This window comes from Aureobasidium namibiae (assembly GCF_000721765.1).
Source record: "Aureobasidium namibiae CBS 147.97 unplaced genomic scaffold scaffold_3, whole genome shotgun sequence".
Taxonomy (NCBI): Eukaryota; Fungi; Ascomycota; class Dothideomycetes; order Dothideales; family Saccotheciaceae; genus Aureobasidium; species Aureobasidium namibiae.
The window spans coordinates 1,138,549-1,161,056 of record NW_013581206.1 but is presented as its reverse complement, the minus strand read 5'-3'; the positions used below and the strand labels follow the sequence as shown (position 1 = coordinate 1,161,056).

Sequence of the window (22,508 nt, the reverse complement as noted above, 5' to 3'; positions counted from 1 at the left end):
CGGTGCAAACAAAGCTATGCGACTCAGATGGTATCGATGCAACAGTCAAACAAAGAGATTCGAATTCCAGAGAGCGCGCCAACAGTCGGAGAATTCACTTGTTATGAATGCCACTCGACAATCCCTTTCTTCTTCGAGTCCGACTCCGGACAAGCACATCACTCGGTCAATGCACCTTCGAAATGTCCGACGGCGAGCCGGGTACTGCATCAGTATCTCCGCTGATGCCGAACCCGCCCAAAACGCTAGCTAAGGGAACTTGATACCGCGCGGTGGTGCTTTTCTATTCAGAGCTGGCTGCTGTTTCCTCGCATCCATGAATATCGTCTGAGATGCCCCCTCATACGCACAGCTGAAAGGGAGACCATGATCTCTAACCGACAGACGAGCTCCTCCCGCGCAGCTGAACAGGTCTAACCCTGTGCGGCACGCCAGCCAGCTAGGGACTGGGGACATGCGCGTTGGAAACACCTCCGAGGACGCAAGCGGCAGGTGTCTGGTGCTGGATAGTTCTTCCTAGCTGGCTTCTAGTTACGCGCTCGTCGTTGACACGCTGCACTTTCTCCGTCAAGCCATCGTTTCTTCAGCCTGATCTTGTCCTCCACCGGTCGTTCATTCCGCTTGCTCTGGATATTCTACCGGGCTCTCAGGCACAAGAATGTCACAGACCTGGTGACGGCTTGGCGCGAGATTTCTCCGCTTCGGTGAATGCTTCATGTCAGAGATTATTAATGACCTCTACAAGTTTAGCGACGTCTTGACCGTCCATTGCCGAAGATTTCGGACAACGAACGAGCGAGGAAGTGGTAGGCCGGTAGCCCGCGTCAAACCCCAAAGCCGCCAGGTTGAGGACGATAGCCGTCAGAGAGTCTCTACAGGCGCTAGCTGTCTTTGCACTCTTTCTCACCGGTTGTTCTTGTAGGCCGATCTGACATTGCTTGTTTCACTTTGGCGCCTATTGCACAGTCTGTCTCGAGGGATTGCAATGCTCAGCTAGCTAAACCCGACACAGGAACTCAAGTGATATTCTGAATCCTAGCTTGAATGCTGTGCGCTTTCTTTTGCTTCCTACCCAGGTGCTGAATTCTGTCACTCCTACTCTGCTCACACAGCCACATGCAGGCGGCGCTAAGGCTATCAAAAGACACAGTTCTTATAAGGCGACAGTAAAGTCCATAGAGAGCCGATGAAACTACGACTCTCAATGGATGCCTGCCATTTGCTGAAGCACTCTGTATCTCTAAAGGCCCACGTGACATAACTGTGCACATTGGGAGGTTTCATCACAGCGCCGGTCCACGCACTGGGTTCTTGTCCAAGATAAATGTCGACGCAGAAAATTGACTTGACCCGTGGACATCAAGAAGTCACCAGCCATATACCTGACTGATAGCTGCTACTCCAAGTCTAATAGGGATACCAATGACCAAGTCATGTATCGTCTTCATTTCGAGCAATCGCCAACCAGCTGCCTGTCGAATCATAAAATTGTTGTCCGGGGTATGACCCTGTCAGTACCAACGCTGCTATGTCCATCGTCGGTCAGTCACGCAAGGAATTAACAGACCACTCAATGCAGAGCAGTCATGAGATACTTGTCAGAAATCCATGGACAGATATGGTAGCTCCAAATTCTAGGTCTCATGCGTACATGTCCTCATCATCAGCCCCCTCCCCAAACCGTGCCCCATCCGGGATCTCAGCTCTCGCTTTACCCTTTCCCTTGCCAGACCCGTTGATCGACAGATGGTCGGTTCTAATAACAAAATCCTCATCAACAGAGTCAGTGAACTCTTGGTCGATTGCCTTGCCTTTGCCATTGATATTTCTGCCTGGTTCCGGGTTGGTCCTCTGCATCTGCATACGAAGCATCTGGGTAATCTGCTCCCGTGCAACATCTCTACTGCCTGTGCCATTGGGTTGTTGAGATGCCTTTTCTTCTTTCTCCTTGCCACCTTCGAACTCACGACGGACGCGCTCGTAGTGGCCTAGTTCATCGGCGCTGACACTGGGAACAAGTTCGCGTTCCGCTGCCATGAAATCTTCCTCGGCCACGACGACACTCGTGTCTACCTCAGTAGCAAAGTGGTCGAAGAAGTAAGCAACAGATATTGGAGGCTCAGGTGGAGAACGTCTTGCTCGTTCGTCATTGATCTCAGCCACTCTGTTGTCCACGATGCGAGCGGATCGGGTGATGGCTTTGAGCATAGCATCAGAACAGAGAGCGTAGAGATCGGCACCTGTATAAGTAAACGGAAGCTTTTCTGCTACGCGACCAAGATCTAGCTCCGGATCGAGTGTGAATCTAGGAGGTTAATGTTAGCAAGATATCTCGCGTCTGATCGCGCAGCCTTCTTCTTACTTTCTTGAGAGCGCCTCCAAAATTCTCTGCTGCTTTTCATGCGTATCGCTGATACCAAGGTACAGCATCTTATCGAAGCGGCCTGGGCGCAGAAGAGCTTGATCAAGCAGATCTGGTCTGTTTGTTGCACCGATGACAAAGACACCGCCACCACCTTCATCCCCGTCACTCATGCCATCCAACTCGGCGAGCAGTTGACTGACGATACGATCCATGACACCACCACTGTCGCCCTGGTTGCCACGTTTCGGTGCGACTGAGTCGAGTTCATCGAAGAACACGCAACAAGGTCTTGCATCTCTAGCCCTTTGGAAGACACGTCTCACGTTCGCCTCGGACTCACCAATATACATGTTGAGTAGCTCGGGCCCTTTGACGGAGAAGAAGTTGAGACTGAACTCTGTTGCGATGGCCTTTGCCAGCAACGTCTTTCCGGTTCCTGGCGGACCGTAAAACAGAATACCACTACGTTTCTTGAGGCCCTTTGCGAAAAGCTCTGGGCGTGAGAGCGGTAGCTGGATGGTCTCAATGACAGCCTCCTTGACATTAGCTAAACCTCCGACATCCGACCATTGCACATTAGGAATTTTGGGAGCGCCAATCGAGTCAGCAAAGTTCTTCCTGGCGTCATCGACTGCCTTGTCGAAGTCCGCAGACGTTAGCGAGGTAGCTGAATCCCCACCAGCTAGCTGAATGTCTCTGACAGAGATGGCTTGTTCGCGAGACGCAGTAGCTGCAGTTGCTAGAGATTCGAGGCGAGTCGCCTGGTTGAGCACAGCTCTCTCTGCCACATCAACGAGATCACCAGCGACCAGGGCAGCTGTCTTTACTGCCACAGTGCTCAGATCAACCAGAGGCGAAATAACGAGACCCGAGTTTGCGATGATTGACTGGAGGATACCCTCCCTTTCTGCTTCGTCAGGCGCAGTCATCTCGAGTTCGTGGGTGAAAAGGCCGCGAATGGCATCTGGGATCTTGTCTACCTCTGTCGAGGTAGCGATCAACACACGACAATCCGCTAGAATATCTTTCAAAGCTCCAGCCATGCGATCTGAACTGAGAGCCTCGAGGTGACGAATCAAGAGCGATGTGTGCTGCGCACCACAATGCAATCCTCGCTCAGCTCTAGCCTTGAGGAAGCCTTCTGTCTTGGTGTCTCCACCTCCGGCAGCTCCTTCAGAAACCAACTCGTACGCATCGATAGAGAAGACGTGAGCACCTAAATCATGACAAGCACGAGAGACTGTGTAGGCTTTGCCGATGTTTCTCTGAGTTGATGTCAAAAGGATGGCGAGAGGCGGAAGTCCAAGGTGGACAGCACGAGGGCTCATAGCAGCTGCCATAAGCTCTCGTATACGCCGCTGCAACAACGGCACATGTTCTTTCGGTGGTGTGCGAAGATGAGAGCTTGCACTAACAGCCGTCCGGGGCACTTTTCTGATGCCGTGATAGAATTCCCACGAGTTGTGGGTTGTGGGTGGCAGCTTCCTCTGCAGTGCTCCCGATTGACTCATTCTGGTTTCTGTAGGATCAATGGTCACAACTCCCCCCCAGATTCCGACCTCCTCAGCATCCTGAGCGTCGCTGTTGAAAGGCGAACTTACATCACCAATCTGAAACCACGCGACTGCTGACGCGCGTGATTGGGCTTTGGTGGAGCCGTTGCCCAAAGAAGACTCAAGATGAGTCAATATATCATTTGTCTCGTCTGCGGCACCTCCCTCAAACACTGCTTTGCCTAAGGCTTCGTCAATCGGAATGGCGATGAGATCACCAGACTTCACAATGCGCTGCTTTTGCTTGAAGTGATCTTGTAGTCGGGCGAACAAACTTGGCTGAGTTGACTTTTCTTCCGAGAGAGGTGTTGATAGCCTGGATAAGGTCACTTCCTTAGCTGTAGGTGGTAAGGATGAGCCTTGGAACCTTGACTTGGTTTGTCCAGGACGTAGAAAGTTAGAGACATCTGCAATTCGCAAGGACGATACCCGCACATGACCGGGATTTCCAAGATTGGCCAGCAGAACAGGTGACAGATGAAGGGTAGCAGGAGCGACAGAGATAGGATGTGAAGAAGAAATGCTATCGCGTCGGCCAGACTTGTTATTCAAGGGGTACTTCTGTGTCCTGACCGACAGGCTCTCGGGTAGTCCGTATATCTTGAGTGGCCTCCAGATGGCATTCTCATCGATCTCTGGATCTCGGAAGAACGACATTAAAGAGTTTGCGCTGGCAGGATCTTCCGCCACTTGTAATTGAATCCAATCACCAGAAAAGCAACCAAGTTTTGCCAAAGCACTCGTGTCGACGTATACCCGAGCTTCTTCATCCTGTTGCGAGCCAGGTTTTGGATGAAGAAAGGCATCTGGAATGCGTTCCAGAAGCCCTTGTGTCTTGAAAGTTTTGGTCCGTCCTCCTTGCGCCCCCCTCATAGTTGTCGAGGTCATCGATGAAAATACAGATCCAGGGGTGTTGATGCCACGCGGATTGCCGAAAAGTTTTGGGGTCGCATTGGATCTGGCAGAAAGTATGCCCGAGGGCTGAGACCCAACGGAAGGCGAGCTCAAAGATATCATATCATCGGGATCATCCGACAGATCACCCAAATCAGACAGAGCGTCTTCAGAAGCCAAGTCTGAGTCCTGCACAGTATCAGCAGGCGGGGAGTTTGCTGATGAAAGCGCGCCATCTTCAGCGGCAGTATAGAATGACTCGTTGGCAGTATCTTCGTCTGGCTGGGAAAAGGTTACCGACCGAGACGCTTTCTTACGACGCTCGTTCTGTGAGACGACGACTATCTGTGTTGTCGAGGCAATGAGTCCTTGAGAGACAGGTTCACAGGCTGTGATCAAGGCAGGCGAAGCAGAGGCTTGTGTTTGAGGACGCGCCAGCGTGAGGGACAAGACGTCACCAGCTCTTACGACTCGTACAACATCCAAAGCGTCTCGTACAGCGCGAGTTGCTTGATCAGAGTCAACTGCGGCTGGCCTTGCCGAGGCCTTATCTTTCCCAGCCTTCGAGACACGCAGAGACCCGTTGGCATTACTTTTCTGGGGTTTATTGGCACTCTCGGAAGGCGATGAGTCGAGCGAGACGTAAACGATGTCCAGGGGTAGTGCGACGACTTGGGTGAGGCAGATCTCGAGGGTTGAGGCAGGACGCAGAGAACGATTGGGTGATTGGGTATGTAATGCTCGCTGGAGAGCGTGTGCTACGTGGGAGAAGATGGATATCCTGATCGAAGAGTGCGGCAGATCGGGGTGTCCTCGAGGGAGTCTTCTGCATGGTATGATGACCCACTGGGTGGCCGCGTCGGCGACGACGGAAGACGGAGCCCAGGGAGTGATGGCCACATTGTAGATGTCTCCAGAGTCTGCTGATGAGGCAGGAAACAAGTCGTCGACCAGGTCATGAGAAAGCAGGGCAATCTCTCCTTTGAGTTTGCTGTCGAGGTGGGCATGACCAGAGATGTGCGCTTTGTCTGCTCTCCTAGTGGGCCGTCTCTTGCGCTTCAAGGAGCCTGGCGCCGCTTCCTTGTGGGCCATAGCCATGCGACGAGGTGACTAGCAGCTGGACAAGTTGGAATTCAGCTATGTGCGTTGATGTGTCTTGAATATTGGCGACTGACTGCTCAAGTGCACACGTTCGTAGGGCTCGGTAACTTAGCTACCATGGGGAAGCTCTCCCGAAGAGCCGAGGTCGGCCTGGCGAGATAGGTAGGCACATGCGCTCATCGCCGCTCCTTCCTCTTCTCTGCAGTATTGAACCACCGAGACAGGACAAGGCCATCAGATGCCATCGAGTGCTTGAACCTACCTGTCGCCCTGACAAGAAGACCAAAGGCCATGGGCTTGAAGAGCAAATGACGGGTATCGAATCTCGAGAACTGCCCAACCTAATAAAAGTGACATGCCAGTCGTAAACAGCCGGCGGCGGGCGCCTTCCCAAAGAGGCTATGTGATTAGCTCCATCTGCGGGCCATCTGTGGAGACGTTAGATCCGGACATAACCATCAGCGTGGTCGTTGACTCGTTGACATGTGAAGCATCCAAGCATGGATACGACGACCACGCTCTGTTGTTGCCTTCTGGTTCAAGACGGCTGCCCACTGTCTGCAGAGTCTGCGACGAGACACTCGACATTCGACACTCAAGCGAGGCGCTGGTGATCAACGCGATCGAGTCGAGTGCGGCGTGCGTCATTCTTCGAAAAAGTACATGCGGCTCAGCCATGTTTTGGTTCCAAGTTCCAACCGGCACGAACAAGCACTGTTGCTGCTTGTGCATCTGAACTACCTATGCTCCCCTGCCTCTTCCCGCCCGGAGCCTCCTATTCTTTAATCTGTCTCCCCTTGTTTTCATACATACCAGCTCGCTTCCTCCTTCGACTGATGTCGGCCTCTCCTATACCGCTGTCTGGCTGTACATAATCACCTTGACCGACATGCCACATGTCTCGTCCGACTCAAAACGGGACGCCGAGCCCAACTCAACCAAATTCATATCAAAAGCAGAGGCCGCTATTGAATTCGCACACCAGGCCGAGCGTCTTGCTCAGTACACGCCCGAGCAGGAACGCAAACGCCGTTCCGCATCGACTCAGGCTGTCGAAGCCAAATTCGTGACAGCTCAGGACCCAGTCATCGTTACCGCTAACGGCAGTCGCCTGCCTGCAGTCCCTATAGACGAAGCACTGAAACTCAATCGCTTGAAGGACCAACTCGAGGACCGCGAGTCAGATGGTTGCATTCCTGTCAAATACAGCACTCGCCAGGCCAGAGATGGCACAACCCATGGCATCCTCGAGAAGGATGGTGCATGGCAGAGCAGTGAACCCAGCGCCCCTCTGAGATCAGCCGTGCCACCTTCGCGGACGAACCCCATGTTCCCACCTCTCCCCACCTACGGTCCCCCGAGTTTTCTAAGGACACTACACTGCGCCTTTTTCAGAACGACAAGTTCTGTTTTGTCTTTCCTGTTCCTTTTGGTCATCGTTCTAGGTGCCGCTTTCACCAGCATCCCGCTCGCTTTCGAACACATCCGACTACGACTCCAATTCAAGAATCCCGATAAGAGGAGGCCATTTTTTGAGGAGGAACACCGACGGAAACAAGCTCGTGCAAAAGAGAATCGCGACTGGGCAAAGGGCAAGCCTGCTACAAGTCCGGCTGCAGTCGAAACATCGCCTCCACAAGACGGTACATTTGTTCCCACAGAAGGCGGCCCTGACCCTCTAGTATGCGATCCTGGGTACTATGCCCGCCGTGTGGGTCTGGACGTCGAGATCTTCGATGTTGAAACCGAAGATGGCTTCATCATTGAGCTGTGGCACGTGTTCAACCCCCGGGAGTATCGTCCAGTATCGCCAGCTGCCCATGGCGCTCGTGGACCCAATGTCTTCGAAACTACCAAAACAGATCCCATGTTTGGCGAGGCCGAACGTGCATTCCCCGCAGGAAACAAGAAGTACCCCGTCTTGATGATCCACGGCCTATTGCAAAGTGCCGGTGCTTACTGTTGCACCGATGACGATAGTCTCGCCTTCTACCTCGCTAAGAGTGGTTACGACGTCTGGCTAGGAAACAACAGATGTGGCTTCAAGCCGCGACACACCTTACTGGATTACGCCGATCCGCGCATGTGGTCTTGGAACATTCGTCAGATGGGCGTTCTGGATCTCCCCGCTCTCATCTCGCGCGTGCTTTCAGAGACCGGCTTCGAAAAGCTCGGGTTAGTCTGCCACAGTCAAGGTACTACACAGACTCTAGTTGCACTTGCAAAAGAGCAACGTCCAGATATTGGCGAGAAAATCTCAGTCTTCTGCGCGTTAGCACCGGCAGCTTATGCTGGACCGTTGATCGGCAAGGCATACTTCAAGTTCATGCGCATGATCAATCCAAACTTCTTCCGATGTGTTTTTGGCATTCACGCTTTCATTCCGTTTATGATGCGGATGCATAAGCTACTGCCGGCCAAACTCTACGGTGCAATGGGCTATCGCGTCTTCAGTTTCCTCTTCAACTGGACTGACACTAGATGGGAGATTGATCTGCGTGACCGCATGTTCCAATTTGCGCCCGTCTATGTCAGTGCTGAGAGTATGCGCTGGTGGCTCGGAAGAGAGTGCTTTGCGAAGCAGAAGTGTATTCTTGCCACGAGGGAAGAGGGCCGCATGGAAGACGAGGAGGACGAGGAAGAGGATGAAGTCATTCGTCGATACTACGATGGTGAACGTACCGACACCGAGAAGTCTCCCGACAGGAGTGGCGAAGAACGCTCTGGCAGAGATCATTCAAATCTTCCTCATCAGGATCGCGACAAGAGCGAAGAGCGAGGCAAGTATGCCTGGTATAACGAGCAGTTCCCTCCGCTGGCTATGTGGGTTGCTGGCAACGATGACCTGGTTGATGGACGACGCCTCTTGAGACGCTTTGATCGTGGCCGCGAACCTCACGTTAAGGTCGTGCACAAAAAGATCATCGAAGGATACGAGCATCTCGATGTAATCTGGGCCATGGACGTGATCGAAAAGGTCGGCAAAGAAGTCAAGGATGTCATCTGGGCCACGGCATCAGAAGAAGCTCGCGAGCAGTGCCGGACGCCAATTGGCTGCGAAGACAAGCCAGAAGACCAAGAAAAGAAGGATGGCGATCTGGCCGACAGCTTCTACGATGAGAGGAATCCGCGTGACATGGGCGTGGATGTCAGTAAAGCGAATGCCAACTCCAAGAACTCTGGCCCCGTAAGTCCCACGCAGGTCGACACCACAGCAGGAGAGTGGAGCAGGGACTTGAGACATGACCGAGAAGAGGCCAAAGACAATGCAGGGAAGGAAAACTGAATTGTTGCTTTGTCCTCATACTACTTTTTCGGTTCTTATTTTGCATTAATCATGTAGTCTGCGTTTTTGCTTTGCGTTTAGAGATATCCTTGTTGTTCACTATAACACTGCTAGCTAAGTGATTATATAATACTTTTGCTTTGGAGCAAATTCTGCCTTTGGTCGTCTTTTGCACATCTGCCTGAGAGTTCCAGGCAATATAGTACTTTGATCGAGGTCATCTTGCGCCATGCTTCCGCTGAACATACATGGAGATCCTCAGCAATACTGCGTGAGCTATCAGAAGGCCGACCACTTGTCTGAAGCAGCTGGCGCACCGTGTAGCGCAATGAAGCCTGGCCACGAGAACCAGTACGCGAGGAACGCCTTCCCAAAGACAACAACACGAGGCAGCCTCTAGTACTGTGACAGTGTTACGATAGCCGTTGTATTTCGGCATAGTAGAGAAGTATCATATCAATGCTTATGAGCGTCACTTCGTTGGTGAGTTATACTTGTCTTTCCAGATCCAGCTGTTTCCGACACTTTTGCGGCCAGCGCCTTCAGCCAATCGCAGATACTGCGCTGCTTTGAACTGTAGAATTGTATAAGCACAATGTTCATTGAAAAAATATAGTCAGAGCAGCTTACCTTGTCTTTGGGCCCGCCAAAGCCTTCGATGTGGCACCAGGCTGCTTCTTCCAACGCGTCAGGATCACCGAGGTTGGCAGCAACCTCGTAGTAATTCCTCGCAGCTACCTTGTCGACTTTGATACCCCATCCATAGCGGAAGCAGTTGGCCAATTCGAAGATAGCGAGGACCAGTTCGCCTTTTGCTTCGCCGCCTGCTTTCGAGCCCGAGGACAAGGCGGCAGATTCGATGGCAGCGCTGTTTGACGCGGCCAGACTCAGGTAATGTATTGCAGCATCTGCAGATGGAGTGATGCCCCAGCCGTGCCGCAGAGCAAGTCCGTAGAGAACCTGGCAGAGTGGATTGTTCGCGCCATTGGGATCTGCCAGTTTTCCAAAGATCTGCGTGGAATGCTCTAGATCGCCTTCCTCGTGCAAGCGAATGGCTTCTTGTATGTCGGCTTCACCTTCCTCGAGCGAGGTACTCCGTCGGTGGGCTTTCTTCTCGCCCGACTCTGATCTCTCGCCGTCCAGTATAGGATTCTTGAGGGCCATCATGGTAGCTCGTTTCTCCCATTGTGCTTCACGCTGCATCTTGTTCTCTTTGGTTTCTGTCTCTTTGACTCTGCCTTTAGCGTCTGGGGGATCCAGGGGTGCTGGAGTGTTCTGGGGAGCGTCTCCCAGATCGGTAGGCAGATGATTACTGCTCTCACTCTTGGAGAGGCCTCTTGACCTGCCAAAGTGCAGTCTCTCCGAGAGCTTGCGCTCATTCTTGGGTCGTACTGGAAGTGCAGCTGGAGGCTCCTTCTCCTCGGAGTGAGATGGTAGGGCACTGTTGGTGGAGAGGGTGGAGACAAAGTTGGAGCTGCTCTTGCGAAAGATGTTGCGGCGCTTCTTCTCGGCGGGGACTTGTTCGGGGGCTGTTGGAACTTCGTCGCCAGGATACGAAGGAGGTATAATGACTTCTTGTTCGTGTGTCGTGGTACGCATGAAAGTGAATTCCGGTAGGGGATTGGGAAGGTTTGGCAAAGAGTTGGAGCTCGTACTACGTGTACTTGTCGCATCACCCTGAATATTGGAGCGCTTCTTGAGCACGTCTCGCAGCGGCATGGTGGAGATGGAGATGGAAGTTGGTATAGGCGGGTTGAGATGGAGGGTTGTGTCAGCGTGTCCTCAGAAAATGTTGATAGAGTCGGCAGATGGGTGGTTTCGTTTTCGCCGTCTGCTGTATGGAAGCCATGGACAGGTCAGACTGGCAATGGGTGCTGGCCATGGTGGTGACTTGGTCAGAGGCAGCGCTTGCGGCTGTGCTGATCCGGCCAAGCCTCCTTGATGTACTCTGTCGTTTCATCCAACATCCTTTGACCACGACAATCCTAAAATACTTCATGAACCCTCTCCCGCACACACCAACATGCAGGCAGCTAGATCCTTTTCACAATATCGGGTTGTAACATGGCTGGGAACCCAACATCCGTCACTGTTGTATAGTACCACGACTCATCAAGATGCAGCATAATCTTCATTGAATTACATTTCCTTTTCTTTCTTGCTATCATTGTTTTTCTCTGTTTGATCAACAATTTCTTTCTGTCTTTCTCGTCGTTCCATTCTTGGAATCTTTCTTGCAATCCAAAGCTGTCCCTCCGAAAATGCGAGTCGGCCTTTTGACCAACATGCTTGGTATACGATCCGCCAGAAACATCTATACTGTGCCATCTGATATGACATGCTTGTCGGAAAATCAAGGCTTCGTGGCGAACCGGATCAAGAGAACCTAACATAATCTTGCTGCTGGGAGAGCTCATGGTCGCCCTCACTAGTGCCACCCAAGACCTCGTTGTCACTGAAGTTGTCCGAGTCTACATCGTCATAGTCAATTCCGTCGTAGCTCTCTTCGTCGCTGGACAAATCCGACGTCTCTGCCTCGTCCATTCTGTTTTCTGCTGACTTGGCCTTACGCATGTTGCCAGCAGTGTCGACGTGTGGAAGGCGGCACTTTTTGTTACGGCATATACCTGTGTTAGCGTAATCCGGACATTCAAACACGTGACGCTCAGTGCACTCAGCGCCTTTCTCGCAATAGCCAATGGTGCCGAAGGCTCGACAGGCAGCCGCAGCGGGGTTGACAGCAACGTGGGCATAGCGGCAGTCTGGGTTGGTGCAGTTGCCACGAAGGAAGTGAGTGCAAGCAGGGACACGGTAAGGGGTGGTTTCATGGGAAAGGTTGCAAGCATCACCAGCAGCGCAACGGCCAGTTCGAAGGAACTCCTTGCAGACGGCGATCTTGTTCGGATCGTGCGTGTAGCGGCAGCGGTTTCCGTGGGCGCACATACCTGTGAGAAAGAGTCAGTAAAGATACGAAAGGCCTACCAACGGACATGTTGAGATGGTCGCTCTCGTTCAGATCCGTCGCGCAAGGACCAGCTTGTATGGCGGTTGGAGTATTCGGTACCCGTAGCAGTGAATATTGGACACAATTCCGAGCTCTTCTTGGTGTTGTTTTCCCTGTTGTCACCCGATCAATCAAAAATTGTCCTTCCCAGATCTCTTGACTCTTTTTCCAGTACCTCATCGATTTCTTCACGCGACCAGCACGGTAAAGGTTACCGTGCTTACTCCTGTGGAATGTGACGCCAGCTACTTTGGTGATCTTGGGTGTCGCTCCGGGATCCGTGTTCGAGTCATCTATACAGGTGAGATGGTGCGCGAGGGTGTCGATGTGGGTCGACTCACCGAACATTCGGATTAGTTTGCTTCCATCAGCAGCTACGCGGAATCTGAGGTTATTGATTTGGATGTCGCGCACGGCAGCGGGCCCTGCAGTTGAAGGAGCGCCATAGGTAGTCGAGGCAGCCTGCTGAGGCTGGAAGGCGTTGATAACCCTAGCCTTCTCTTTTGCGTTTCGCAGGCGCTGTTTTTCTTGCAATGTAGCTTCAATTTCCGATTGGCGCTGTTGTGTCTTTTGGTCATAGACAGAGGTGTTGATCAGCTGCATGTGACGGTCGCGCTTGAGGACAAAGCCGTCGGAAGGGATGAGGGCAGGCGTTGCAGGAGAGGCTTGCTGACCAGCATGAGATCCGACGGAGCTGTTAACGACGAGGGAGCGGTTGCGGTACGAGGGAGCATAGGCGGGTTTGTGCGAAAAGCCGCGAGGGTGATGGTAAGGCGCATAGCGATCAGGCGCGTGTTGACCAGTCCATCCAGCGCCACGACCTCTTGGATAGTGGCTCGAGCCACGTCCAGCTGGTGGAGCGTAGGTCGGCGTGGGAGGTGCGCTTTCAGCTTGTCGTTGCTGGTTGATGCGGCCTGCGGCAAGGTTAGGGCCATGTTTGAATGAGATGCGACTTTCCTTACCAGAGAGTGCGGCGATTCTGGCGCGAAGCTCTGCCTCTTCGCTCATCTTGCTCGACTAGAGGGTAGAGAGACGTTGATACCGAGTGGGTTAAAGATGTTAGTCGTGGTGTTGTTCAAGATGTCAAACTGGAAGGTGGTCGAGTCGGTGAAGGCACGAGGAATGCGGAGCTGCGTAGAAAGAAGGCGCGCCCGACGCCAAACTTCCGCTTCTGGACGCTTCCACCTTGTTGTCACGAAAGCTCTTTTCTGATCACACTGAACGCCTTGTGTTTGTCGATGGTTCGCTGTGGTGGGCCCAGTCGCTTCGTCGATAACAAACGGACCTCCCTTTGTTATAATGAGGTGCTTCCAAATGCTCTGCTCCATGATGATGGTATCAATATGTCGACGGCTAAATTTTGGATTACCTCATCGTGTCGAGGGCTAAGTAGGTGTTTTTTCCATGATGCTCGACAGACCTGACACCCGACACGAACACTGTGACTAACCGAGAGACGACATTCTACACACGCAACAATCTGTCGCTTAGATATCACCACCCATGAAACAAGCTCACTGGCTCGATCAATATGCCTCGAGCTATCATGAATGGCACCAGGCACGCAATCATGGCAAACTTTGCTTTTACCGTCCTTTGGGCATCGTAGAGACAGCTTTCGACTCTGACGGAGTGTACTACCAAGGCCGCGCCGATGTCAACGCCTTGCTCGAACTTCAGGCCAATCATCGCCTGTCACAGGAGCAGCTCCGCAAGAGAATCACTCTGGCATGGACTGTCCTCCGCTTGTCCCATGTTCTGCTGCTCGCTCGTGCCGTGGATCGAGAATCCTTCATGACTGCCGGAAATGCTTCCCAGACACGCTTCTTCATGATCTGCCCTCCTGAGGGCTCTCACCATGCCATCGCAGACGCCACCAAAGCTTTGTCCTTTGTTGAGCCGCATATGGATGACCATGGACTTGCCACATTCTACCGACATGCCCAGAACACAGGCCGCGTCGTAAACGCCAACGAGTTTCTTGCCAAGCTGTTTGTACTTCCGATAGATGATACTGCAGGTTCGAAGACAAGTTTGAAGTTTTTGTTCGTCGAGGGCCATCAAATCACGGATGGATTGACGAACTTTACCTGGCTGAGCCACTTCGTCAAGCTCTTGAACACACCTTCGGCGGTTCTCGAAGACGCCGTCAATGATCTTTCACATCGAACATCAATACAAACTCGACTTCCACTACCCCAAGAAGATCTATATCCCCGTATATCTGGCTCGATAGCGAAGAGGCGCTGGTTCTGGCTTCTGACGCTCGTACTCCGACACGTAAAAAAGCCGATGCCAGCAGCCTTTCCCAACCCACTGCGCCGTGTCACTCCTTTGGAAGAAGCCATGGCAATGCCTCCGACCTATGATTCATATCTCGACTACAACATTAAGCCTCCGTTGAACACCTTCACATGCATGGCCAAGGTTCCGAAACTTGCCACTCAGAGATTGCACAGATGGTGTCGCGATGCGGGTACGAGTATTGGCGCAGGTGCTTTTGTGCTTGTCGCCATGGTAATGATGTCTCTCCACGAGGATCTGCACCCAGATGAAGCGCCGGAATCGCGTCGTCCTTTCGTTGGGAGCTTCCCAATCAATCCACGGCCGTTCTTCAAGCATCATGAAGCTCCCAACTCCATGATGCTAGCATTCTCGGATGGAGTGGTACTCCCGTTCTTGCCATCATCACTCGACCTAGAGAGTCGTTTCAAGATTCTGGTTAGGCAAGCACATCGGCAACTGGGATTGTACCAGAAGCGTGTAAAAGCAGAGGAACAAGATTCAATTGCTTACATGGGAAGCAGAGGCGCAGGAAGGGTCATCGCTATGAATTACGTCGGAGCAATGGAACGACTACGGTCAAAACTCCCAGAAGAACTTCGACACACCGTAGGAAACCACAGCCCTCAGGGCGAACTGACTGCCGCACAGAACGGAAGTATGGCCACTTGCGGTGTGAGCTCGGTGGGCAGGTCTGGATGGCGTCAAGGAGAGTTCAATGTCGATGGAGAGCTTGGCGAGGGCGAAGATGCTTTTGTGGCAGACTACCGCTCGAGTAAACAGAATGTCCGCGCACGCGATGGTGAGTTCCTGGTTGGAGTCTGGGGCGATGATGATGGCATCGCTGCGAACGTCTCTTACGACGGGAATGCTATCGATGAGGATATGATCCGGGAATGGCAAAACAGAATGGAGAATCTACTGGTGAAAAGAGACACCAACGCCAAACTCTGAGGCAAGCCAGCAAACGGAAGCTGACCTACACATTCGACTTCTGGCTACTCACAGCTCATTCGGAAATCGGATCGCTCACAGCCGTGAGGTTTAGGTCAAGTCTTTGCAACCGCCGTTTTTGTGAAGGAGAGCTGTCTCGACTACTATCCCCACAGCCCCGCATTGGAGTTGTGGGCGGAGAAGCAACCTTAAACCCACCCGGAACGGTATCTTCACAACCCGAGCTCCCTTTACGTATGTCGAGTATGTTTAGGTCAAACATCAAATATACATATATAAAGCAGAAGGTCAGTACCAAGGGGACTGAAGTATGATGAATCACTCTGTCCTTCTCGAACATGGACGTTATCACTCTTTTACCTATCACCGTCCAAGCCGGCATTGTTCTTCTGGGAGTGATTGGAACTCTGGCCCTCGTTAGAAAGTTACAGAACTACCGACATGAAAGAAATCTCCTACCTTTGCCGCCACAGCCATCTGGCTCGTTCCTGGTTGGCAATATGGCTGAAGTAATTGCTGCAAGCAAAGTTGGTCAGCAACATCTGCTCTTCCAACGCTGGGCTCAGGAACACGGAGAAATATTCCGTGTCCGTGTTGGTCCCTTCACAGAGTACTTCATCAACTCTGATGCTGCGGTCAAGGAGATCTTTGACAAGGCATCCGCTCAAACGGCCGAACGACCTCGCTGGATTGTGTCCAACGAGCAGATATGCAATCAACTCAATGTCTTGCTGCTCAACGCCAGTGATCCTCGCTGGAAGCACCAACGCAAAGTCATACACTCTGGTCTGACTAGCATACCGAGAGCAGACGCTGGCCTGCCATTCCTCCATTACGAAACTGCCAAGTTTATGCAAGAGCTTGCCAATAACCCGACTATTGGCTGTGAGAGCAAGGAACTTTTCGCCGCTATTGGACGCTATACTTACAGCACTTTTGCTTCACAGACCTTCGGTTTGGACATACCCGACACCAATGATTCCACGATCGACTATATCTTCGAGACTGGTTTGGCACAGATCCAGGGTACATTACCCGGCAATCATATTGTTGATATTCTGCCATGGCTAGACACCCTCCCAATGTTCCTCAAGCCATGGGAGCGCAATGCTCGCCGAAGATTCAAGCGAGATATGGACTGGTGCGTTGAACGTCTCATGCGCATCAAAAAAGGAAGGTCTCGCAACGTTATGCAAGATGCCTTCTTGCCGCGTGTCTTGGAGGATGAGAAAAATCTCGGCTTCGGCAGTGTAGAGGAAGCTGCCTATCTATCACTACAACTCATCATCGGCGCCGCGGACACCAGCAAGATGAGCACATGGTCTTTCTTGGAAGCCATGATGACCTATCCAGAGGTTCAGGAAAAGGGTCACCAAGAACTCGTCAATGTTGTTGGAGATCGTCTACCCGTATACGAAGATCTTGAAAAGATACCTTATGTACGATGTTTGATGAAGGAAACATGGAGATGGCGTCCTCCGGTATCTCTCGGACATCCACACACCACGACTCGTGATCTCGAGTACGGCGGCTACCGTATCCCTAAAGGCTCCCGACTACACCTGAATGCATGGGCTATACAACACGATCCCGACCGTCACGAAGATCCAGATCGTTTCTGGCCCGAGAGATACTCTAACGATCACACAAACACCATGCAGAGCATCAACGCGAGCGATGTGCGCAACAGAGATCATTTCGCCTTCGGCTCTGGACGACGAGTGTGTCCTGGGTACCATGTGGCCGAACGCTCTCTTGCAGTAGCCATCATGCGTCTGTTGTGGGGATTCAAGATTACTCCTAGTCCCGGTGCAAAGCTGCCTCTTGACCCGCGCGACTTTGCTGGAGAGATGCCTGGTAATCCAGGCCATGACATGCCGGTAACTGTGAAGGTTCGTGACGAGCGGACGCGGGGTATCATCAACCAGGCATTCAAAGAAGCAGTCGCAACCCGTACTCAACTGGTAAAAATCCTCCTAAACTCGTAACGCATAGGTATAGATACTGACCCGTCTGCCAAAGGAACCGCTCGCTTAGAGTCCCACGACATAGTACGTTGACCAGCAAGATTGGTGTGTTGTTGGACTCCAGGGGGTTACGGACATGAATGATATAGAATCCACATACTTTGGCGTCAATCGAAAGAGTTCTATCACCTCTGATCTCACCAAAGAAGCACTAAGTGAACAAAACATGAGAACGATGGCAGATTGGAATAGGCGCCATTGCGCTCGTGTGATTCATTGTTAGTGTCTCGATCTTTCGAATGTGGATAGCATTCTTCTCCACAATGTCTGCACTTCATCTTCTGCTAGAATTATGTGTATCGAAGCCCGTGCTCCATTACATCGCCAGCCGCCTGACCAAGCTTCCACTAACTCGCTTTCCTGTCAACAGCTGTGCCCATAAATCCAACTTGTATACACATTGATGAAACTTTCCTCTTCTGAGTATATTACCAGCATATGCCCAAGAAAGATAAGTCTGATTGGTGACACGTTCGATCGGTTGGTGCACAGGGCTGAAAGGTGCATGATCTGCATCAGTGAGCTGCACCGTTGGCAGTATCGTTGGCTTTGGCCTTGCCGTTCGAAGTCTTTGAAGCCTTGAACTTGGCAACCTCCTTGGTGACAGATTGGTCGAGTCTAGCCTTAAGCTCGGGGCGATATCCAAGGAAGAACAGGATCTCCAGCCAGACGAAGAAAGGAGCCAAGAACAGAGCCTGGACGAGGTTGTCGAGCAAGGCAGGAGCCCGACCTTCGAAGATACCATGACCAACGAACTGAGCAATCCAAGCAAAGACGTGCAGGCCGATAGCATAGTAATTGGCCATCATGCCGTAGGTTGAGGTGAGGTGATTGGCGTAAGCAGTGGCGGAGAGAAGAAGGGGAGCCAGCATTCCTCCAGCGACAGGTTCCATGAGAATATAGAGAGTTGAGTAGAGCGTGGCTACGATGGTGCCTAGATTGGCGGGCAAGTTGGGGATGGTGATGGCATCGGGAAGAGGAATAGCAGGGGTGTTGGTGCACTGAGACTGTTAGCAAAAAGTCTTCATCGTTGCAAGATTGATCAAACTGACGAAGAGGAAGGCGGTCAACAAGATCAGAGGAACACAGGTGATGTGGATAGCGATATTGATCTTTATCTGAGGTCAGAAATCCAATATTCTTTCGAAGGTTTGATCAAGACCTTACGGGGTTGTGATGATAAGAACCGTACTTCAGAGATCGTCAGCGAAGTAACTCAAAAGAGTCAGTTATTTGAGTTACATACAAAGAGAAGCTGCTTTTCGAGATTGAGAGACATGATGTCGTTGCGGGTGCGCCGAGAGGTAGAGATTCTTGAACAAGCAAGACTGTTGTCTGTCAGAAGCAGGAACGATGTGAGCTCGGTGAGTTGACGAGATGTTCAAACTTCGTGGCCGTGCTGGATGTGCTCAATTGTCTTGACCCGGCGCAGTGAACAAGAGGTGCGTAAGCGGAGCAGAAGATGCAAGAAGCGGCTTCACTCGGAAGCAGTGCCAGTTCAATAATAAATTGTTGCCAGGTGGCCGAGCAACATAAGGCAAGACTTGAGCAAACGCCAAACGGTGTAATTTGTGTAATAATGGTATAAGCAATGTGTTGATCGAAGACTCAATCACAGGCCCAGACACGCTCGCGTTGGTTGGCATGTGCTATACCGAGGTGAAATGGAGCCAAGACAGCATGTCACCCGGCACAAACACGCTCCCTGCACCTTCACAAGGCCTTGGGTCGTCATTGTTGAGCTCCACAAGGCATCGACTCATGTTCTCAGTTCTTTCCCTTTATTTTCCGAGACTATCCTCCGCAAGCATTGGGTTCTGCGACGGAGAAGGAGGCCGCAAAAGGTGCTGAATGGAGGACGACGCCAAGACTCGACGCGACAATGGACCGACCGACCTTGGTGGCTGCCCGTTGTAGGAATCGGGATAGGAGTCTCGCTGTTCAACTTGCATGTCGCTTTTCGTGTGTTCAATCTCGTCTTGCTAGATCGCTTCTCTTCTAATTCGATACTCAACATTATACATATTGTGTTCTATAATTTAAAGATATTCGCCTGTCATGGCGTTCCGAGACGACGAAGAGGCGCTGCCTTTGACGAGGCACGATGCCAACCAGACCGACGACAGTGACCAGCCCAGGCCTTCGGCATCATCCATATCCACCACTTCGCTGGTACTAGAACACCTGTCGAGCCACTTAAATTCCGTCGAGGCCAAAGAAGCTCTATACTCGCAACCGCGGTCCGAAGAGTTCGACTTCGACGACAGAGCAGCATGGAGACACAAGACCCACGGCATCGACTCCAAGGCTCGTCGCATTCTATACATCGTTGCCTCCATAGCCGCTATAGGCTGGCTTGCTGCCCTAGCCCTCTTCCTCAGCTCCGGCTCCCATAAATCGCTTGCCAGTCGCCCTCACGATCCACATGCCACCAAAACGGCTGGCCATGGTCAGAAGATATCCCTGGAACAAGTCTTGCAAGGACAATACTACCCTAAGAGTCACGGGATATCATGGATCGATGGTGCTCAAGGAGAGGATGGTCTGTTGTTACAGTGGGGGGAAAAAGGTAGAGACTACTTGGTTGTCGAGGAGGTCAGATACATGCAGGATGCCAGTGCTTCTGGCCAACACAGTAAGACATTGATGAAGAACGGCGGCTTCTACCATGACGGCGAGGCCATCAGCCCGAGTAACGTCTGGCCCAGCGCCGATCACAAACACGTTCTCATCCAGTCTCACATTCAGAAGAATTGGAGACACTCGAACACTGGCAGGTACTGGATCTTCCACGTCGACGGTCAAACTGCTGAACCTCTTGATCCTGCCGAACCCAACAAGAGGATCCAGTACGCCTCATGGTCCCCAAATAGCGATGCCGTCGTCTTCACTAGAGACAACAACATGTACATCCGAAACCTCTCTGACAACAGAGTGAAATCTATCACAACCGATGGCGGTGCCCAACTCTTCTACGGTGTTCCGGATTGGGTCTACGAAGAAGAAGTCTTCTCGAGCAACAAGGCCACATGGTGGTCTGGCGATGGCAAATACCTCGCCTTCCTCCGTACTGACGAGGCTGCTGTACCCGAATATCCTGTTCAGTACTTCTTCTCAAGACCTAGTGGCAAGCAACCTAAGCCAGGAGAGGAGAACTACCCAGAAGTGCGCAAGATCAAGTATCCTAAAGCTGGTGCTCCTATGTCTATCGTCACTCTGCAGCTATACGACATTGCTCAAGGCCAGGTCTTTACTGTTCCCATCCAAGGTGACTTCAAGGACAAAGACCGTCTGATCACCGAAGTCACATGGGCTGGCCGTAGTGGCAAGGTCATCATCCGTGAGACCAACCGTGAGAGTGATGTACTAAAACTTATTCTGATCGATGCCGAGCGAAGAGAAGGGAAGACCGTCCGAGAGCTCGATGTGAACGCCCTCGATGGAGGTTGGTTTGAAGTCTCTCAAACAACAACTTATATTCCGTCCGATCCCGCCAATGGCAGAGCACACGATGGTTACATCGATACTGTCATCCATGATGGCTACGACCACCTTGCGTACTTCACGCCGTTGGACAACCCTGAGCCAATCATGCTGACCCAAGGCAAATGGGAAGTCGTTGACGCTCCATCCGCATTGGACCTCAAGAACAATCTCGTCTACTTTGTGGCCACAAAGAAGTCGTCTATCGAGCGCCACATCTACAGCGTCAAGCTTGATGCATCGGACCTCAAATCCATCACCAACGATAGCGAGATTGGATACTACTCTGGATCATTCTCCAAGGGTGGTGGTTACCTGCTCTTGACAAACAAAGGTCCTGGTATTCCGTGGCAGAAGGTCATCAACACTCCTAGCAATAGCGACAAGCTGGAGATGACCATTGAGGAGAACAAGCCTTTGAGGGAGCTTGTTACCAAAACAGAACTGCCCATCAATGTCTACCAAACCATCAACGTTGACGGCTTCGATCTGAACCTTGTCGAGCGTCGCCCACCGCACTTTGACGAGAGGAAGAAGTACCCTGTTCTGTTCTTCCTCTACAACGGCCCTGCTTCTCAGCAAGTCGATCGCCAGTTCCATCTCGACTTCCAGTCCTATGTTGCCTCATCTCTCGGCTACATAGTCGTCACTCTTGATGGCCGTGGTACCGGCCACCTCGGCCGCGCCACCCGCTGTATCGTACGTGGTAACCTTGGACACTACGAAGCGCACGATCAAATCGCCGCTGCCAAGATGTGGGCCGCGAAGAAATATGTTGACGCCGAACGCATAGCCATATGGGGCTGGAGCTACGGCGGTTTCATGACTCTGAAGACCCTCGAGCAAGACGCCGGCCGTACTTTCAAGTACGGAATGGCTGTGGCTCCCGTGACCGATTGGAGATACTACGACAGCATATACACTGAACGCTACATGCACACACCCCAGCACAACCCCATCGGCTACGAAAACTCGACCATCTCAGACGTGGATTCACTCTCCAAGAATGTCAGGTTCTTGGTCATGCACGGTGTTGCTGATGACAATGTGCACTTCCAAAACACGTTGAGTCTGTTGGACAAACTAGATCTAGCGAATGTGCAGAATTACGACGTGCACTTTTTCCCCGACTCGGATCACAGCATCTACTTCCACAATGCTAACAGAGTTGTGTACGAGAGTAAGTTTGATCTCCTTCCTGATAGTCACTCATCATGTGCTGACAAGTACTGCAGAACTGAACAACTGGCTCATCAACGCTTTCAATGGCGAGTGGTTGAGGACACCAAATCCCACACCATTGGCGCAGATTGAGAAGTAGAGTTCTTGTAGATCGAGTACAGTTGCATTTTACTGTTGTTCAGCATTGTTAGCGGCGTTATTTCATCAATTTTACACATTCACAAATAGAAAGAACAGTTCATAACAACTTCCTACTTCTGTCTCCAACGTTCATAGATAAAGAGCGCGAGTCGTACCTTCCAGTCTCTAGATTGCTTTGAATACATTCGTTGAATATGTTATGCGTCATTTACATCGCTGCTCAAAATAGAAAGAA

The 22,508-nt window shown here is 51.8% G+C and overlaps 8 protein-coding genes across 8 annotated transcripts; 4 read left to right on the top strand and 4 right to left on the bottom strand.

The window, feature by feature from the left end:
* Nucleotides 1-1,641: 1,641 nt before the first annotated feature.
* Nucleotides 1,642-5,904, bottom strand: M436DRAFT_39866 (AAA-domain-containing protein; the record flags this gene model as incomplete). The annotated part of the gene is made up of 3 exons (XM_013574630.1): nt 1,642-1,832; nt 1,905-2,305; nt 2,363-5,904. 3 exons carry the CDS (start codon nt 5,902-5,904, stop codon nt 1,642-1,644), a joined length of 4,134 nt encoding a protein of 1,377 aa, XP_013430084.1.
* An 898-nt stretch (nt 5,905-6,802) lies between these two features.
* On the top strand, nt 6,803-9,199 carry M436DRAFT_40667 (alpha/beta-hydrolase; the record flags this gene model as incomplete). Its single annotated transcript, XM_013574766.1, has 2 exons — nt 6,803-8,570; nt 8,646-9,199. The coding sequence occupies 2 exons, from the start codon at nt 6,803-6,805 to the stop codon at nt 9,197-9,199; spliced, it is 2,322 nt and encodes a 773-aa protein (XP_013430220.1).
* Nucleotides 9,200-9,671: 472 nt separating this feature from the next.
* On the bottom strand, nt 9,672-10,918 carry M436DRAFT_40016 (uncharacterized protein; the record flags this gene model as incomplete). Its single annotated transcript, XM_013574657.1, has 4 exons — nt 9,672-9,773; nt 9,830-10,464; nt 10,513-10,579; nt 10,664-10,918. 4 exons carry the CDS (start codon nt 10,916-10,918, stop codon nt 9,672-9,674), a joined length of 1,059 nt encoding a protein of 352 aa, XP_013430111.1.
* A 657-nt stretch (nt 10,919-11,575) lies between these two features.
* M436DRAFT_39331 (uncharacterized protein) lies at nt 11,576-13,211 on the bottom strand (the record flags this gene model as incomplete). The annotated part of the gene is made up of 3 exons (XM_013574532.1): nt 11,576-12,144; nt 12,264-12,316; nt 12,379-13,211. 3 exons carry the CDS (start codon nt 13,209-13,211, stop codon nt 11,576-11,578), a joined length of 1,455 nt encoding a protein of 484 aa, XP_013429986.1.
* Nucleotides 13,212-13,706: 495 nt separating this feature from the next.
* On the top strand, nt 13,707-15,440 carry M436DRAFT_79464 (uncharacterized protein; the record flags this gene model as incomplete). The annotated part of the gene is made up of 1 exon (XM_013575069.1): nt 13,707-15,440. The coding sequence occupies one exon, from the start codon at nt 13,707-13,709 to the stop codon at nt 15,438-15,440; it is 1,734 nt and encodes a 577-aa protein (XP_013430523.1).
* Nucleotides 15,441-15,778: 338 nt separating this feature from the next.
* On the top strand, nt 15,779-17,477 carry M436DRAFT_79463 (cytochrome P450; the record flags this gene model as incomplete). The annotated part of the gene is made up of 2 exons (XM_013575068.1): nt 15,779-17,404; nt 17,463-17,477. The coding sequence occupies 2 exons, from the start codon at nt 15,779-15,781 to the stop codon at nt 17,475-17,477; spliced, it is 1,641 nt and encodes a 546-aa protein (XP_013430522.1).
* A 505-nt stretch (nt 17,478-17,982) lies between these two features.
* M436DRAFT_79462 (DUF962-domain-containing protein) lies at nt 17,983-18,746 on the bottom strand (the record flags this gene model as incomplete). Its single annotated transcript, XM_013575067.1, has 4 exons — nt 17,983-18,468; nt 18,520-18,579; nt 18,635-18,658; nt 18,714-18,746. 4 exons carry the CDS (start codon nt 18,744-18,746, stop codon nt 17,983-17,985), a joined length of 603 nt encoding a protein of 200 aa, XP_013430521.1.
* A 779-nt stretch (nt 18,747-19,525) lies between these two features.
* M436DRAFT_39938 (putative dipeptidyl-aminopeptidase B) lies at nt 19,526-22,271 on the top strand (the record flags this gene model as incomplete). Its single annotated transcript, XM_013574644.1, has 2 exons — nt 19,526-22,130; nt 22,186-22,271. 2 exons carry the CDS (start codon nt 19,526-19,528, stop codon nt 22,269-22,271), a joined length of 2,691 nt encoding a protein of 896 aa, XP_013430098.1.
* Nucleotides 22,272-22,508: the final 237 nt, after the last annotated feature.